The sequence below is a fragment of the Phalacrocorax aristotelis genome, chromosome 3 (assembly GCF_949628215.1).
Source record: "Phalacrocorax aristotelis chromosome 3, bGulAri2.1, whole genome shotgun sequence".
NCBI classification, from domain to species: domain Eukaryota; kingdom Metazoa; phylum Chordata; class Aves; order Suliformes; family Phalacrocoracidae; genus Phalacrocorax; species Phalacrocorax aristotelis.
This window is the reverse complement of record NC_134278.1, coordinates 113,610,785-113,629,354: the sequence shown is the minus strand read 5'-3', so window position 1 is coordinate 113,629,354 and position 18,570 is coordinate 113,610,785. Positions and strand designations below refer to the sequence as shown.

General features: G+C 41.8%; 1 protein-coding gene across 2 annotated transcripts in view; it reads right to left on the bottom strand.

Annotated features, from left to right (window-relative positions):
* Positions 1-1,504: 1,504 nt before the first annotated feature.
* MOCS1 (molybdenum cofactor synthesis 1) overlaps positions 1,505-18,570 on the bottom strand; it is a 32,763-nt gene continuing 15,697 nt past the window's right edge. The window contains exons 5-11 of one of the 2 annotated variants that reach the window (XM_075089127.1): positions 14,196-14,257; positions 12,782-12,893; positions 12,339-12,451; positions 10,980-11,090; positions 10,032-10,152; positions 8,893-8,955; positions 1,505-4,821 (exon numbers count right to left, since the gene is read on the bottom strand). In XM_075089127.1, the coding sequence (XP_074945228.1) occupies positions 8,900-8,955; positions 10,032-10,152; positions 10,980-11,090; positions 12,339-12,451; positions 12,782-12,893; positions 14,196-14,257 (575 nt within the window). In that variant the 3' untranslated portion in view covers positions 1,505-4,821; positions 8,893-8,899. The remainder of the gene's footprint in view (positions 4,822-8,892; positions 8,956-10,031; positions 10,153-10,979; positions 11,091-12,338; positions 12,452-12,781; positions 12,894-14,195; positions 14,258-18,570) is intronic. The other variant, XM_075089126.1, reaches the window with a different exon arrangement.

The following is an 18,570-nucleotide window of genomic DNA, read 5'->3' as shown; positions in this document are numbered from 1 at the left end:
TGAACTAAGGGCCAAGGAAAGGGTGGGATGACGGGCCAGATTCTGTTCAGTCAAATCCCACATAAAGCTGAGTAACATCAGTGACTTAAGGAGAATTACTGCAGGCCACCAGTGGCTTAGAATAGCTAAAGTATTCATTCCCTTTTTTAGTACTCAGCTGTTGTTGCTTTTAGAGTCTGGTTTTGAGTACTTCCCATTCAGAAGTCCCTTCCTAAGGTATTTCAAGCTGCATATGCCCTCTACACCCCACTCTTCTTCCCCTAGCACTTTCTGAAAGCACTGCACTCCTTGACATACACTTACTCTCTTTTAAGAATACTTAGTGACTAGCTTCTGCTGGCTTCTCCTTTATATGCCGTATCCAACTTTTTCCAGGGCAGCCTGAGGGTGGGGTAACTAGCCTCAGGATGTGGCCATGAAGGAAAGGCAGGCCAAGCTGCCACAAAAGATGCAGGCTGGATTAGCAGTGAACAGCCAGTAGCTCACAAAGGGGACATTAGCTGGGACAAGTGAGAGTTCCCCACAGGCAAAAGCTATACTGCACGACTATTGAGGGCTGCCATAAGCTGCAATATTTGCATTCGTGTTGTGTTTGGCACATGCAGTGTTAGAGGTGTTACTTGTGCACTTAAGGCACCCTTCAGGAGAAGGAGATGGTGGGCTCAGTGCTTTACACTGTTTCTTTTGGTTAAATCTTCAAAAACCTAGTTCCAAATAAGGAAACAGCTCCTAGAAAAAGGATGTAAAGCTTTGTGCTGTCATCTCAGGATCAGCAGCAGTTGGAGGCTGCACCTGGGGAAAAAAAAGAGAGACCCTCTGGCAGTACAGCTGCTGTCTCAGCCCTCTTGCAGAGCACCTGCTGCTCTGCCCCTGCACTGAGGCCCTTGGCTTTCTGTGCAGCTGCAGAGTGTGGCTGATCAGTGAACAGCTCAACCAACTAAACTTCCTCAGGTAGGAACAGGCCTTCTGGATAGTAGAAGAAATGAGAGCTTTCCTGGAAGTTCAGATGGATCAGAAGGAAATTTCCCTTTGACATATTAGTGATTCAAGAGGGACGGCCTTCTATACAGGCATTGCACCAGACCTCAGTTTCAGCGCTTGGTCCCTCAGACTAAGAGGGAGAGCTCTGGAGGCACCAGTTCCTTATGTTACTCTGCAACACAAGCAGTGCTGTTATACACATCCACTGACTCAGAACAGGCACATGTGAGAAGCCGGCATAATGATGAGAGATGATAATTATGATGCTAAACCTACAGGATTACTCAGTTTAAGAGCAGGCAGATAGAGATGAGGTTCACTCAACAAAAGAGAAATACGAGTCCTTATAGTAATAAGTTACTGTGATTGAGCCCTTGCTAATTGCTAACTAACTAATCATTGCAACTTATAAAGTCTGTCTTGTTGCTTGTCCTGAGTTAATTATTCATAGAAGCTTGTGGATTAAAACATAGATGTTCCTCTGAATGAATAAAAAGGGTATTCAGAGTAATACAAAACATACTCCATTACAACTAGTATTTATTAAAAATCCTGCGGACAAAAAAACAGCAAGCCTCCAAAAAGTAGTCAGTTCATCAACATACATTACCCTGTGGCCCACCCAGCACCACACAGCGCTGTCAGCTCATTTCTCTTGCAAAAAGTTCTGTTGACTCATGCTTGGTTCATTATCTATAATTGTGTGTCGTTTCAACACTTGCTGTTGTAACATGAGCATAAAAACGACACCAAAGGCTGTTTGCCCAAAGCCTCCAGCCACTCACTCTCAACCCAAGAAAGTAGTGAAATGTGCGTAAGTAGTAAGATGTGCGTGGTAGTCAGGCATGTGCTCTGTAGTCCCTTGCATGGTCATGAGTCCTTTGTGTGAGCTTTACAGCATGACAACGAACTTCTCAGAAGCCAAAGAACCACATACCCCAAAGCATCACTTCATTAGTACTGCATATGTCTAGTTTCCTTTTAGTTTTGAAAACTATCTAGTGGCTGGGTGAAGGCAGGGAGGGCTGGGCGTGTTGTGCATGGTGGTGGGAGTTAAGTGCTTGTGTAAATCAGTTAACTTAGCAGGTTACACACATGCTTACTTTTCCTGACAATTTGTTTCCATGCTGAGCTAGGGAAATGTTTGTGCTATGGGCACAGCAGCTCCACACATGAACAAGATCTCCTGTATTTGCAGGGTCAGCTGGGTTTGGTGCACAGTAGGGCAGTACTAGGTACACTCCTGGGAAGGAGCAGGAGTGCTCCTATTATTAACTTATTACTGATCTATCTGTATAAAGGGAATCAGGACTGCAACACTGAATGTAGGTATACAAATGTTTATGGAGTTTGGGGATCAAGCTTTCTAGACTCCTTCCCCTTTCAGCTGTAGCTGCTATGTGGAGCATTGTATATGCCTTATCTCACAGTGACCATGAATAAAGAATCAAATTAATTCACCTTCAATGGAAAAAGTGCCTTCTGTGGTAACTAGTGTATGAGATTTATAAAAGATAAGCAAGGACAGTTGTAATAAAACCTATTGCTTCCTCATCTTAGGCTTTAAGTGAGCAGGATGTACGACTGGTGTGTGCTTTACTGATAGACACAGTAATTTAGCCTTATTCATGGGAAGTGGCTACTTGCAAAGCTTAAGACACTCTTTCAGTAGCTTCTTTGTTGTTAGAGCTGCCTATTACTCTCTGTGCATATGGAGAGGGAGCACCCTGAATCATATGTGACTTCTCGCTAGCCCTAACCACTAGAAAACAAGTAAACCAAAGTTGAAAATACCCTGTTTACAGCATTTAAGTTAACATTTGAAAAGGATCCATCAGTATTAACAAAACACAGTTGAGTATTTTCCTGTCTAGGATAGTCAATTATCAAAGCTATTTAATGCTACATGATAGTGGTCACTGGTACATTTATGGGGACACTTAAGTGCTCTGAGGCCAGAAGACTTCATAGAAGCAAATTAGAGAAACATGCAGGAAAACACTCTGGCCAAGGCAACAGCAACTACCTTACTCTTCCAAGTGGCTACTAGTGTTAAAGTTTGTCTGTCAGGACTATGCAGGCTGCTGGTCACTAGGAGGATGCACAGTAGAATTAAAAAATTGGGAGTCTTCTGGGGCTTGGCGTGACAACTATTTCTGAAGTCAGGGAGAGCTGACACCTACTTCTCTGCGTGGCATAATTAAGCCCTTAAGCATGAAGATACAAGGCCTCAATGTATTTGAGTGCTAAGATCAAAATGCTGGAACATGCTTCTAACACTGTAAAAGGCATCTTTCATATCAGCAAAGTAATTCTTGTAAACCCAGAAATCCTCTGTTTCTACATCATGTTTTATGGGGAACTGGGCAGCTGACTTTTTTCTTTTGAAACCAATATGTGGATATTTCCCACTTGCAGGCAAGGGAAACAGAAGCAATGCAAAGAGATGGTAGCTGCCCCTCTAACACTGGCTGTTCCACCGTTGTAATCTCTGCTGTATGGTAAGGTTCCCAAGCTATGCTCTTCGCACTGTCACCTTCTAAATTCAACTAAGAGGGTCAGGGAGACAGACACAATTCTGAAATATTAATGCTTGACTTAAATAGTTGCCAAATAACAGCACTTTCCAGAGCTCACAGTTGCATGGTGTGATGACAGCAGCTGTGGATATTTCACAGCAAGATAAAAAAAAGCCACAGAGGTTTTTGTGGTTAACTAGGAAGTTTTGCTCAAGCTTATAGTGAGGACACTGAGAAGTCTGTCCTCTGAAAAAACACACATGCTTAGCAAGAGGGAAAAGTGGCTCCACTGTTCACCCAGCAGTAAGCTGACAGGGTAAGGCAAAACTGGAGTCATAGGGTTGCTGTATGATATGCCTGCTGGGTTTTCCAACCCTACCAGCTGAGCAAACATATTTCTGTAAGAGGCTGAACATGAACAGTGGTCACCTGGAAGGCTGGAGGTGTCTGGATATGATCTAGACCCTTGAGAAGTCTCCCCTCTGCCCACCTGTCTTACTAAGCAGTTTCACCTCTTCTATCACAATGTCATGAGTAACTGCTTTGCACATGTCATACACAGTCAGGGCAGCAAGGCTGGCAGCTGTTAGAGCTTCCATCTCCACACCTGTCCTCCCCCAGGTCTGACAGGAGCTGCGAATCACCACTGCATGTCTGGCCTCATCCAGGCTCAGAGACACTTCAACATGGTTGAGCGGGATGTTGTGACACAATGGGATCAACTGGCTGGTCAGCTTGGCTCCCTGAATTCCTGCAATTTGGGCTACAGCCAGCACATCCCCTTTTTTCACCTGGTTCTGCCTCACCATCCCAAATGCCTTCTCACCCAGGCGGACCACAGCACCAGCAACAGCACATCTTCTTGAATCTGGCTTCCATCCAACATCCACCATTGTGGCCCGTCCTTCCTCATCAGTGTGAGTCAAGTTGTCAGAGGAACGAGGTGCCTCAGTGCAAGATCCCAAATCCCTGGTACAGCATTCATATCCCGAACTTGCCTCTTCGTACTGACAGTCCACAGAAACTTGAGGTATCTCAAGGCACTTTGTGTCAAATGTGGAGCTTGGGTCCTTCTGGAAGACACAGTAGCCTCTGAGCTGGGTTTGTGGAATTCCTGTTGTTATGTGCCACTGTTGCTCTGGGTGAGATCCTGGCAGGAAAAGTTGTCCTGTAAGCTTATTTTTCATTAATGCTTTTCTCATTTGTTTGGGTAGACTTGCTCTCAAAGTCAGACAGTGGCTAAATGCGTGGCCCCGCTGTTTTGAATTTGCGGGAATCTGTAGGGTGTCTTGGCATAGTGGGAGTGACATCAATGCAGGCTCTGGGGGGGGGGGCAAAAAAAGTAACATGAGAATACATCTTACTAACTGGAAAGCTAAGCTAAGGCTGCAGTAGCTGAGAACCCTGTCAGAGCACTGCTCAGGATTTTCTGTATTACAGAAACCTCAATAAGCCTGTGAACATCCCTTTTTTTTTCCTCAAGTTCTTTCTCTTCTCTCATCAGTTCCTTGCATTTGCTGGTTTGTTATTACAAACCCCAAGACTCAAAACACTTATGCCAAGGTCCTTGACAAGAAGAAACAACTTGCTTTCAAAAAGTATCAACACTTATTGAGAAACAGCAGCCAAGAAAACTTATAGGAACATCAGTTCTGAAAAAAAGCAAGTCACAGCATCTCAGCAACCATTTGAGATTGTCCCAGCACCAGTCTTTCAAAAGCCTGGCAGAGTTAATAGGAAATTCTTGCTCTTAGATTCTCAACTCTGCCTTTCCAAACACCATCCACCCAGCACAGGCGGCTGCACTTCCTGCTTTCATCTCCTTCGGCACGGAAGGGTCATGCCAGCACTTGTGGACAGCAGGGACTAGAAGCACTGCATCTGCAACTGTACTGTCTACAAGCTCAGAGGGTGGTTCTGTGATGGGAACCTCACTTATTACTGCCAGCTCTTACCACATTAATGACAGCTGAGGTTTAAGCACTGGAAAAACCACGTTCCCTTCATTGACAGATAGATTTTAATTTTACTCAGAAGTATGTTCCAAGCCAAGCTGGCAGAGCTCCCAGCTGGCAGAGAGGTAGTAAGCCCCCCTGCCCCTTTTCACCGTTTAATCCCTTGGTTTTGGCATTTGCACAGGGCTAGATGCCAAGTGTCAAGACAGGAGGAGTCTTTTGCACATGAAAGTAGTGATTATTTTTGTAAGTAAGTAAAGAGAAAGCACTATAGAGGTAAGTGGCTAAGCCCTAGTTTAACAGCCTCATTGATAACCATGTTTCTCTTTTTCTGGAGCTCCTGCTCTCTTTGATCTGCTTTGAGAAACTTGGAATTGGGTTTTGCTCAGTAACCTCCTTTAGTAGCTCTGGTATTCAGGAACACCCTTTTTCACGAGTTTTCAGACTGCCCACAGTTGAATCAAAGCAGCTTCCTGGCCCCTCTGCACCTTGCTGAGCTACCTCTGCTGCCCAGACCTATGGGTATCATCTTGGACTGTCCACATAACAATAACAGACACAGTGTGGACAAGGCATTGGTTGTGCTCCCTTGTTCCCTTTCTTTAAAAACCAACCAACTAATCTCTTCCTTCTTCTTAGTCCCAGCCTCTGCTATAACAAGACTGATGCACTTAGCACCCTTTTCAGCCAGGGTACACCCTCCAAACATTGATCTGAAAGTGCCCATTACTGAAGGTTAAATCAAGCATGATTTTTTTAAAATCACTGCAATAATGAAAATTCAGGCAAAGGCCCTTTTTGATCTACAGCTGATAGCCTATCCACTGAGATTCCTGCAAGTTTAGTGGTAATATGTTTACACTAGGAGGAATGGGATTAAATGGACATAAATGTTTTGAGTGTAGCCCTGCTGTGCTTTAGAAGAGCACAGAAAAGATTGTCCTTATTTTTCCTTTCTTTCCTTCTCTTTATACAGTGGGGCCTGAGTATTCCTTTTAAAATCCAGGAACTCAAAGTACTCTTTTCTTCTGGATTCCCTGATTAGTTTCAAAGCTTAAACTAAACCCCTGGCAAGGTGTCTTGTCTTCAGGAGAAGCTAGACTGCAAAGGCAGACAAGTATTTATTTCCACAGGGTAAACACACATGGGTGGGTGCAAGGAAGAGATGTACTGTTTGCTCAGGTAGAGTGGCAAGTAAAAAGACAGCAAGAGACAGTAATGCACACAAGGCATCTTTGCTTTTCCTAATAACCTACACTTGAAGAAAGTGGTACCTAGTCATCTCATATACCTAAAAAAAAAAAAAAAGATATTGGTTTTCTACAGCAGTAGATATAACACAAGCGAAAACATCTGACAAACTGCATCTCCTTATATTCTATTACTGCACCTGAAGTTTGTGTTAGCTTCCAACTAGCACGATCTCAGGGAGGGAAAGGCAGCAAGAGATAGTTAAATTAAGGAGAAAATAACTGAAATGAACCTGTTAGGAGAACAACCTGCCAAAAGGAATATTCTGATTATGGGAAATAGGATACAAACCATATAGTAAAGGATCAGACAACAGCAGTGCAGGGAAGAAGCCAGGTTTGGCTTACTGGGACTAGTAAAACCAATTAGTAATTTCCAGTGTTCATTAAGTTTCATTAAATTAATTCCATACACACTCCCCCCCACTGACCGCTTGCATGCCAGCATTTTTTGAAGTTTGTAAGTCATTCAAAACACAATTAGGAAATCTCCTAATGATTCCCTGTGTGTCACAGTGGGATATTCTCCACTCATCTCCAGTCTCTCCACTGGTGTGATGACTGACAGCACTTAATCAGACAGGGAACAGCTGGGGAGGACCTGGACAGGCTGCCTCTTCTACTGTATGTCAGACAATGGTTAAGCACTTTTCAGAAAGAAATTGGATGGATCTGATCTGTAGACATGCAAACATTACTATGAATGCTAACTTTGGAGTGTGGGGATTCTTTCAAAGGCATCTTGGAGAATTATGTAGGTCCCGGTGAGCTCTCAGGAGTTTAATATAGTATTTTTCATGTTTAAAAAAATAATTTTCCTTGTGCAGCAAGTCAATACACACTTTAAACAAAGGGTCTTCTCTCCCCACAAGATGATGCAGCAGTAGCCAAATAGAAAAAGAGAAAAAAATGGGAGATAATCTTGCACCACTGAATCCATTCACTTTACAACTTAACATGGAAAATGTTGATCACCATCAAATGATGGCCCTCCCCCCATTTAAAGGGGGACATCAAGTGAAAAATATGCCTAGTGAAAACATGTGTTAAAAGACCTCTGTAGATCCTATTTCCTAATAAAGGCAACAGAAGTACAAGCACTAGGGTCTTGGTATAAAGGAGCAGTTATTACATCACCTGTAGCAAATTAATGCATGTCACTCTCCCCCTCCCTGAGGGTACCTGTTTTAAAACAAACGTGTTTTAAGCTGCACAGCAGCTGACCTGCTCCAGAGAATCAATGGGAGGGTGAGAGTTTGGATTTGAAACAATGTTTCTCTCTTCCACCCTTGCTGCATTTTTCCCCCACTTCTTGATACAACAGAACAGCCTTCAATTAATCTCACAATGCTAACTCTTGCAAGCATTTCTTAAGTCGAAGGAAGAAAAAAGGTATTTGGGAAGACAGCTACCTTACAAAACAGGGAAACGTAGGCATGGAGGAGGTAAAACCACACTGAAGGAGGCATGAAAAATCAGTAAGAGAACCCCAGCACTGCCACACCGCTCATGGACAGCGCTTCAAGCAGGAGAGCGAGTTAGCAACCATCTTCAATAGACTCAAGAAGAACAAGGATTCTTGCCCATAGGGCTGGCCAGATACTACAGTCTTCACAGTTAAGTTCTGAGACTTTGCAGCAGTAACAAGATATTTCAAAAGAATGAAACGCCAAGTTTCAGATTCTGAAGTGAAGTAGTAGTGAGATGGAAGAGCTTGCATTTCTGTCACGTTACTGGCTCTATATATTATAATCAAAGTTGAATTTCTTATTTGAGAAATAAAAGCCCATTCCACATCTTTTATATTTATATGGCATCAATTCCATAAAACTCACTCGAAAATGCCTTATTAGTTACTACACAATTCTTGTTAAGTACGAAAGGAAGCAGACAGGAAGTAAGATAAAAATGCTAGTGATCCCTTTGGAAAAATGTAATGAACTTTCAAAATTAGAGAAAATAAAGCCAGTGCTGTCAATCAGAAGATTGGGTAAGGCTTGGTAGGGACATTAAACCTTTCCTCCTCTTCCACTTCAGCATAATTTTAACCACAACTGCCTTTTAAGAAACCCATTTCTTTGCTTAAACCTATGCCAGAACCAAACACAGGTTAGACTTAAAAGCCCAGTCCACTCTGCTCCCCCACAGACAAAACCCAAACAAAATCATGGTATGTTTATTACGTACTGATTTGTCACCCACCAATCAGGATCATTGGCCGGTTTTTCATCTGGGAAATGTTAAACATGCCTAGAAATAAAATAAGGAACACATAAAAATCCTAGCTTTTTTACATTTGAAGTAATGCATCTGGTTTATATATTTAGTTTTCTGCTCTTCACAGTGCAACCTGTATGCTAGGAAAACCAAAGCTCAATAAAGACCGAAGGAGCTGGAGGAGGGGGAATCTAATATGGTATATTTAAAACCTTAGCTGCCGCAGTCTCCAAGCATCCAGCCACTATGGGTCTATCACAATGAAGGGCCCTTTCCCAGAAAGCTTTCCATAATCTTAATTACATCATACCTACTACAGAATTCAAACACCTTGGGACTACCTTGTTTCTTAACAATAGCATTTAACTATGGATACGCTGTTAACAGTATTGCAGTTCAAAGCAGTCCAATCACAGAAGGCCCCAAGGTCAATACTGGGATTAACACAAATTGGAAGACAGACAGACAGTCAGGTAAATACTGCTGATGGCAAAATGCCTTTACTAGAAGGGAAAACACTCTTCTCCCCATCCCCACTTTCCAAAATCAGAAATTCAGAAATGAATGGTCTAAAAGAAAAGGAACCAGTCCCTCTACTCCTTCCCTTATGTTTACAAGGCTCTACTTTATCTGGGTCAGACCAATGTACTTTGCAAGGCAGTCTACGCTCAGACTTAAAAGCTTCCTTTAAAATTGTTTTACACATCACGAAAAGAAGGCAAAACCAACTGCTAGTAATATGGCAGAATCTGCAACAGAACAAAAGAGAACTCCATCGATTTTTGCTTAGCTTTACACTCTGCTGTTGTTATAGTGAGCAGTGGTATTTGCATCTCTGTGAAGACAAGAGTCAGTCTTAAAAAAAGTCTGGATTCTAGCTCTTGTGCAAGGTTAGAAGACTCAAAACTGACATCCAAATTTTGGAGTAACTGCAGGACTGGTATGTTACCAGCTTTCTACCAGACAATACTATCAGATGGGAAATTTCTTTCCTTAGTTAATGCAGCTTTTCCTTCTTTTTTCTCCTGCAAGTCAATGCATCCCACAGCAGTACCAGGACATTATTTTCCTTAGTCACTGCTGTTATTTCTCAGGTACAACAAACATACCAGCATGCTGTTTCTTTTTTCTGCCCACTGCTGCTCCAATGATTTGAACCAACTCTTCCTCTGTGGCACCTGACCGTAGGTGATCTCTCAAGGACACTTCTGAATTCCCAAAAAGGCACACCTACAGTGAACCCAATGAAACAAAAATGGAGAAATGAGAAAGAATAAAATAAATGGCTTTTACAAGTGTTTTGTACTAATCTCAGAGTAAAGAATTTTGAAGAGGCCTATCCTACTGAAGAAAGAGAATGTTTATGGAGATTGTTTTCTTTATCTCTCTTCATGTACACACACAGAGACAGCCTGGGACATTTATGTAACCTAAGCTCATTAGGCCTTTGGGCTCCCTCCGTCATCTGACATTACACAGCAGCACAGCTGTTGTCAATATCAGGTGACAACGTGTAAGTGCCAATTTTTAATTGAAAACTTCAATTTTCCCCCAGAAACTGCCAGTTTCGACGTGGCAGGAAATGGTTATCCCTCCCTTTTGTACAGCCATTGAGCAAATGTACAGGCTGCTCTTGAAGGAGAAGAGCTGCAAGATGTTTGGTGAAACAAGACAGGATCCATGTGGAACACAAAAGCCAAGGCCTCACAGCTGCTTGGAGCCTTTTTTAATGGGAAATCATCTGCTTGTCACATGTTCAAGATGATTTTGAATCAAAGATTAAAATAAATGTTTATGTTTACTGGCCTTGCAACCATGTTTTACAGCTGAAGTTAACTATGTTAGCAAAACCGAGAAACCAAAAAAAGGTGATGTAACATCTTCCTAACAGTCCAACAAGCTTGAACAAGAGTACATACAGGATAGATAAACTGGAATTAGTCAGTAATAATTATGCATCTTTCCATCCCACTTTACATCCCAGCTACTTTTAAGGGAAGAATTTCAACACTACTTTTGCTGCATAAAAGGAAAGAGAATCATGTTTCACTACCAACTTTTAGATTCCCATCTGCTGTTATCCTCAGCCGATTGCAGGATCCGCAAAAGTGCTCTGACATAGAGGTGATAAAGCTGATTTGTCCCTGGAAATGTGGCACCTTATAACTCTAAAGAAATGCAGAGGAGAGAAAAAAAAGAGCCAATTATAGACTCCTCATTTTCAAAGCTCCACTTGCCCAAAGACCAGAAGACATTTTAACACAGATTTTCTTCAATTCTAAGGTCACATGAGAGAAAAAAAAAACAAGTCAGTTTTGCCAGGGGTTCCAGTCTATTCTGCCCTGTTCCTGGAAATTCACGAAATTGTTAAATGTTTGCTCTTGTAGTTATCAACCAACAGGTGATGCCAGTAGGCATGTACTTACCCAGGCAGCCGTGAGCCATAGATTCATGTAGTCTAGAAATCCTGCAATGCGACACTGCATACTCTAAAGCAATACTGTTATTTCACTGAACAACTGTTTCACTAGGCTCATTAATGTGCAGTCATAGACAGACAGACTGACAAGTTTCAAAAGGTGTAAATACAGGATACAAGCCTGCCATTCTTTATATCTGACCGAGGCATCTAGTAAACACATTGTATTTCTAAATGTAAAGACTATGACCACTGTTTAGCAAGAGTCAAACTACCTGCAGCCACTTTGACCAAAATCCCAGACTTACTACACTGAGCATTTTTCACTTTGCTTGTGTTGTGGTTTAACCCTGGCCAGCAACCAAGCACTACACAGCCGCTAGCTCACTCCTCCCATCCCGGTGGAAGGGGGAGAGAATTGGAAGGGCAAAAGAAAAAAAGATTTCATGGGTTGAGATAAGAACAGTTTAATAATAATAATAATGGTGATGATGAGACTGTAATGAAAAGGAAAACAACAAGAGAAGGAGAGAGAGAAGTGAAATCCAGGATAAAAACAAGTGATGCAACTGCTCACCACCCATCGACTGACACCGCCAGTCCCTGAGCTATGATCCCTGCCCCACCCCCTCCCCTTCCATTTCATATGCTGAGCATGACATCATATGGTACGGAATATCCCTTTGGTCAGCTGGGGTTGGGTCTCCTGGCCATGCACCTCCCAGCTTCTTGTGCACCTGGCAGAGCATGGGAAGCTGAAAAGTCTTTGACTGGTGTAAGCACTACTTAACAGCTAAAACACGAGTATGTTATCAACATTATTCTCACACTAAATCCAAAACACAGCACTGTACCAGCTACTAGGAAGAAAATTAACTCTACCCCACCCGAAACGAGGACAGCTTGTCAAATACAAATGCTGAATTTGGGAGATTTTGGGGAGTTAGGGTAGCAAAAGAATGGGGACACATTTCACATGTTCTTTGTCTAACCCCACCTTGGCTGTGCTGGAAGCTTCACAGGGCAATTTCTCCAGTTCAGGCCATTGCTGTTTAATTGTATCAAGCATTTCTTTGTAGCTCACCATCTTCTTGAAGTTCCATTTATTGCCTAGAATTAACGAAACCAGGATAACTTTAAACTGTGGATTTTATTTTTTTTAATTAGCAGAGAACCACCTTTACATTCTCCGCAAATCTCAGTTTTCCTTGTACATGTCCCAGCCCCATCTAATCCTGCTACTAATCCTTTTCCAGCTTATCCAGGGAAGAGATAAGCTGCAAAAGATACAACATAAACCTTAAGCCAATTCCTATTTCCCAAAAAGAGCTCACCAAAACTTCCAGTGACAAGCCCACAGGGTGAATAACCACCAACCAGATTCATCTATGTCCAAGGTACACTCCATGACATGAAGAATCTCGAAGCAGGACTGCTTACCATCAAAGGGCATGTATTCTATGAACCGCACGTCAAGGGGCAGATCCTTTGTGAAATCCACAAAGTCCAGCAGTTCATCCTCATTGAAGCCTCGCATCACCACACAGTTTACCTGCAGGAAAGGCAGACACTTCAAATTAGTGCAGAGCATGACTTTCTTATCTCGTATACAAGGTTGCCTTGCCTTCTGCAAGGACTATGAAGATAGAAATAATTTTTTTTTTTTTTTGGAAGAAAAGATGATGAGAAAAGTTGGCAGGATTGAAATGGTATAGATGATCACTTCTGCCAAACTTGCCTGTAAGATTTTGCATCCGATCTACCTGAACTTGTTAAAGTTGCCTTGCTGAATGGAAAACTAATAAAAGCTGGGTAACAAAGGCATCATCTTACCCACCTAACGTATGGCAGTTTTTACTGTCTACAACAACAACTCCAGTCCCATATTGTATGGCTTCTGTAAAAGTACTGGCGGGGTACCTTCTACAGCACTCTTTTTGGCACATGACAGGCAAATGCCACAGACCAGGAAGTGTTCACAGCACTCTCCACAACCATAGGCTGCAGGATGACTAGCTCTGCCTTCCTCCAAAAAGAGATTAAAACAGAGTTTTCTGTGTATTCCTAATAAAAAAAATATTTAAATTGGAGCCACAGGTCCTCTCTGTTTAGCTGAAGAACAGATAGATCTGCAGTTGCTAAAATACTCCCTGTTAGCAAGGCAGACTTGTATGTCCAAGCACTGTGCATCATGATTCTCAAGATCCTTCAGGAAAGCCTAAAACCTAGTTTAATTTCAAGTGTTCTTCATAGCTCTGTAGCCTGAAACACTTCAACAACTTCCAAAGCACTGGTGAAACTGAAGGGAACCACAGCTGCAGAGCTGCAAACAGCTGAGTTAGGGTGAAGTTTCATGTTACAGCTAAGTTGATCTACCTGTACCCCCAAAGGACGACTCCCTTCCCCCACGCCCACCCCACACTGGCACTCGTCAGAATCTGCTGTAGGCAGCTGAAGGAGATAAACCAGGAGAAAATGAATGTCTTTCTGCAGGGTAGTTGTCTGCCTGTTAACTCCCTTGGGCAAGTTCACAGCTGGGTCAGACAAATGCCAAGTCAACAGCCAGGGTAGGAAGAGGCAAGTACAGAGCAGGACCACCCTGTAGCCTGCAGCTAGACAATCAACAGGCTTTGTGGCAGAGTGAACCAGTACCCTCAGCTGCATGAGGAGATAATATGAAGATCACATCAAGAGGTGATGGAGGAAATTCAATCTACTACAATGTTTTTCAGTCTCACCAAAAACTATTCACAGAGGAGGGAAAAATAATAAATTCATCATCAGGTGAGCTGTATCTTTTATCACCTTTATGGTAAAACACAACAGCTCCAGAGTAAATAAACACTGGCTTTACCTTAACAGGATGGTAGCCAAGTTCAGTGGCTTTGTGGATTCCTTCCATTACCTTGTGAAAGCCTAAGACAGAAAAAGAATAACAATTTATTCTTATTTAAAACCAGAATGCAAAAGAAGGTTATTAAGTACAAGAGAAAAAGATGACAAAAACCCAATCTGATTCAGTAGACAGGGCTGCAAATAAACAGACTTCAATGCTATACACATCTCCCTCCACGCCCTCCCCAAGGGCTGCCAGTGTTACTGTGGTCAAGTTACTGAGATAATTTTTTAACTGGTGTATGAGTAGTCAAAAATACTGGTATGCTTTTCTGCATCTTTGGACATCCAAGTACCATTAGCATATGATTCTCCACCTCCCATACTTCAGCTTTGCCTTTTGTTATGTTGTTCTTAGAGGGAGCGGCAAGCATTTGTGAACTGCCTCCAGACACAGTGAAGAAAGAATACTAAATTCACGTTTATTTGATAATAATGGCACATGTGTCTTTGCCAAAATGGCAGAATCTCACTGTTCCGAGTCAGACAGCAGTACCACTAAGTGAATTTTAAAAGGATCTTTCTAAAGTGCATATGGAGGGGAATGGAGTTAGGAACAAACAAAAGCTCTTTGATTCCCTGTTCATCCATGGCCACAGATGTAACTGACCTCCCAAAGCTCCTGACTATCCATTAGTTTGAAGATTGCAGGCAGCATTTTACCAGATTGTCATTTTTATGACTACTTTAAACATGTAAAATTGGTGAGCACAACATGGGGGTGGGATTAGGAAAGCAATTCAGTTGGCCTTTGACCCTTGAAAACGAATGAAAGATGTCAGACACTGCAGTGACTTCAGGGAATGAAGCACCCAGCCTCACCCTACCATTCATTTAAATGTGGCCTACACTTCTCAGCTGCTCCCAGGCACAAATACACAGTTAATTTAGGGTAAGTATCTTCACCCCTACACATACCTCCTAAATCTGGAAGAAAAATAAAGCAACAATGCAATTTTGGAATTCCAAAGGCCTTTAGGAAAGCCTTTTAATGAGCCTCATCTCATTCAAACTATACCTTCTCTCAACTTTAAACAGAGTTAAGATCTTTGATCATTATATCAGTTTTACATTTGACATATTATTCCTTCCTCTGCCAGTTGGTGAGCGTGTCAGGAAGCAAGGGGACAGTAGCAAGAATGAGACCACAAGCTACTGAGCTCTGGGTATGCATTTCTGGTGAGTGGGCATGCTCAGCTGCTAGCTCTATTTGTGAATGTGTCTCCTGCCCTGTCAGATAAGAGACTAAGTTCCCTTCCTGTTCTGTACTCTAAACTCAGGTGTGAGAGACCAAACACTGTATAAGATCGAGCTCCATCTTCCAAAGCTGCAGTCTTCAACAGCAAATACTTTACACATGCTAGCAAAAGGGCAATATCTTCCAGAAGTTTATGCTGATCATCTCTGTGCTGTTCCTAATAATATGTTTTTCTGTGTAGGTCCATCACCCTTCTCTTTCCCTATCTCTTATCTACTGGAAACTCAGTTTCTCTAGTAAAGAGATCATACCTTCATTAATCTATAAGTGCTTTACCAGAAATAAGCAATAACTCAATACTTTGTGCATACTTAATATTGGATGTGTTCAAGATCAGGAGGGGGAAAAAAAAAAAAGACAGAACAGACCCGAAACTTAAGCTTAACTGCTTTCTAGCTTGTAGATGCATTATAAAGCATGAACACAGGAAAGCAGAAGGTGCTAACCACTTCATAAGCAGGTCCTAATGCTAGTCCTCCTGGCTGTAGAGAGAGGTGAAGACAGTAAACTAACTCTTGCAAGCAACTGTTTGAAGTTGTAACTTGCCACCCTTCTCCTTCACCACCTACTTCTTTTACATGTGCCCAGGAAGTTTGCAGCACTGGTGGTAGCTTTCATTCCAATTAAGCAAATTCACAGACTGAATGTGGTAACAGAGATAATGATACACTGCTGCAAGCACATCCAGAGCCACAAATGGGATCAAAAAGCCTTGCAACAGTTCAGACAACCTTATGTGTGACTTCAGGACTTCAGAAAGATGAAACTGAACTTAACTAAAAAGGCCAAGAAGCAATCACTAGCAAGCCGCAGATCAAAAACTCTGCATATCTGAATACTTGCATGCTTAGGCTCAGCTCGCTGTAGAGGTATGAAACAGGATTATTGCTTGCAATGCATCTAACTCAATGTCCTTCCCAGTTCTGCCTCTTATCTCCTGCCACACTAGCACAAGAATGTGGTTTAGAACAGCTATCAAAAATCTCCTCAAACAAAAGCAAACTATTCTGATTAACAACAACTATGAGCTTGTTTCCACTAAAAGATTTTGGGGGCAGGGTGATAATTTAAAATAAAGTTTGTTACATTAAAAATGAAAAAAAAAATCTGTAACTGCATTTCATATTTTGATGTTAACTGTTTACTGTTTTTTCTTTATGGAAAGCTGTTAAAGAGTTCATTTGTATTGCCATATTTTTTGAAACATCCCCTCTAGATCAAAGTTCTTGTGGGGTCATGGAACAACAAAAAGAATAAACCCAAGACATTTCAAAATATTAGAGCAGAAGTGAATAGTGTCATTGTGTCATGAAATTTTTTCAAGCCAGAGAGGTTCTCTAAGTTTTGGTTTCACATTTCTAAATTACAACTCTTCTCTTCCACCCAATGAGAAATTTCAGTTTTTTTATCTACTTAGATTTCTTCTGAAATCATAACTTTAGCCAACTTTAAAGCACAGAGAACCTTGGACACACCCATAACAATTCCTATGTGGGTCAATAACTCCCAACATTTAATCCTTACAAGAAGAAAGGCTTCAAGCCAATGTTTAATAATTCAATTACAGTACAATATTATCTCATTTTTCCCTGTACTGAACAAAAAAGAAGGGACAGGCTGTGAAACAGGTTAGACTGGTTACCTGCAAGAAATCACTTTTCATTTGTTCATCCCTTAGAATGTGGTAGATGGGGAGAAGTAGAAATATTACAGTCCTCTATTGTGCTTTCATACATCAATGAAATCTCTGAGCATCTCAGTCATTCACTCTATCCCAACCGTTTGGGAATAAAAGCAGGTGTAATGCAGGTCACCTGCACCACAGATACAAAATTCCAGCCTTTTCTTAAAACCCTAGAATGAGTTTCCAGAGGAGCAAAAAAAGTGATTCCAAGTTTCTTGAGTTCCTGGTTAGCTCCATAGTCAGATGCCACCTTTACTTTCCACAGAAGTTACCAGTCTGTAGGAGTCTAAAACCAGGAATCCCTCTCACCTTAATAGAGCTATATCTTGCCGCCTCTGGAACTGACACAGGAGACAGGGTAGCACAGTAGGGCAGGCACTTTATTCTCTGCTCATTCCATACTTGGAAACCTCCTATTAAATAAAAAACCCTCAAAAACAATAAAGAAGTATTTTTACATAATTTCAGCCCTTAACAAAAGATAAAACCCAACTCAGCATTACTATTTTTACCTGATCTCCACTTAAAAAATTATCTATGATTTGGAGACTTTATACTCCTTAAAAAACACTGAGTCATAAAAACTTCCCTGTTCATTATCGATGCTATTCAGCTGAGGAATTTCTCTCTTTGTGGTTAAAGGTCTTTTTTTCTTTAAAGGAGGAAGAGAACATGTATATCAGTAAAAATTACCCTCAGCCCCCAATAACTTTTAGTTTACTTTAAGCAGCACATTCCTCACAGCTTCCAAACAGATATGAAGAGTTGTGGTCACGTAATTCAGGAAGCTGGAGGATCAGGTTTGCCCCTTCAGTAGCAAAGGAAGGGCTTGTTTCCAGTGGATGTCACAAACCAGGTAATATTCAAATGCAGAGGGCAGAAAGAAAGAGCACAGTCGACACCTGCTTGTGATCAGATACTCCCAGATACTTCTCTGGGAGCCAACTGTGCCATGACACAACCAGATTAATGCAACAGCCTATGCCGGAAGGATAATGCTGCAGTCAGGTTTATGACAGGAACAGATTTCTGCACCATGATGTAGAAACATGAAGAAGTGCTCCCAGGGAGACTGTAGACAAGAACGCCTTTCTACACCTGTCAGCAGAACTTTGATTTGATAGAGGAGTGATTCAAACGTTCAAATTACTTCTCACAGCATCCCAGATTTCTACATCCCTCGCCCTACATGTATCTTACATTGTCACACCATCTAGTGGCTACTTGGCAGTTTTGTTTGAATTAGAAATTCAGACTGCCAAAGTTACATCACTGGACAGAAATAGAATGATACAAGATCAAATCAGTTTTAGATTGGAAGGTAGCCCAACCATGAAGCTGAACTTCATGATGACCTTTAGGATTCGTTAAGCAAGAACATTGGGCACATCC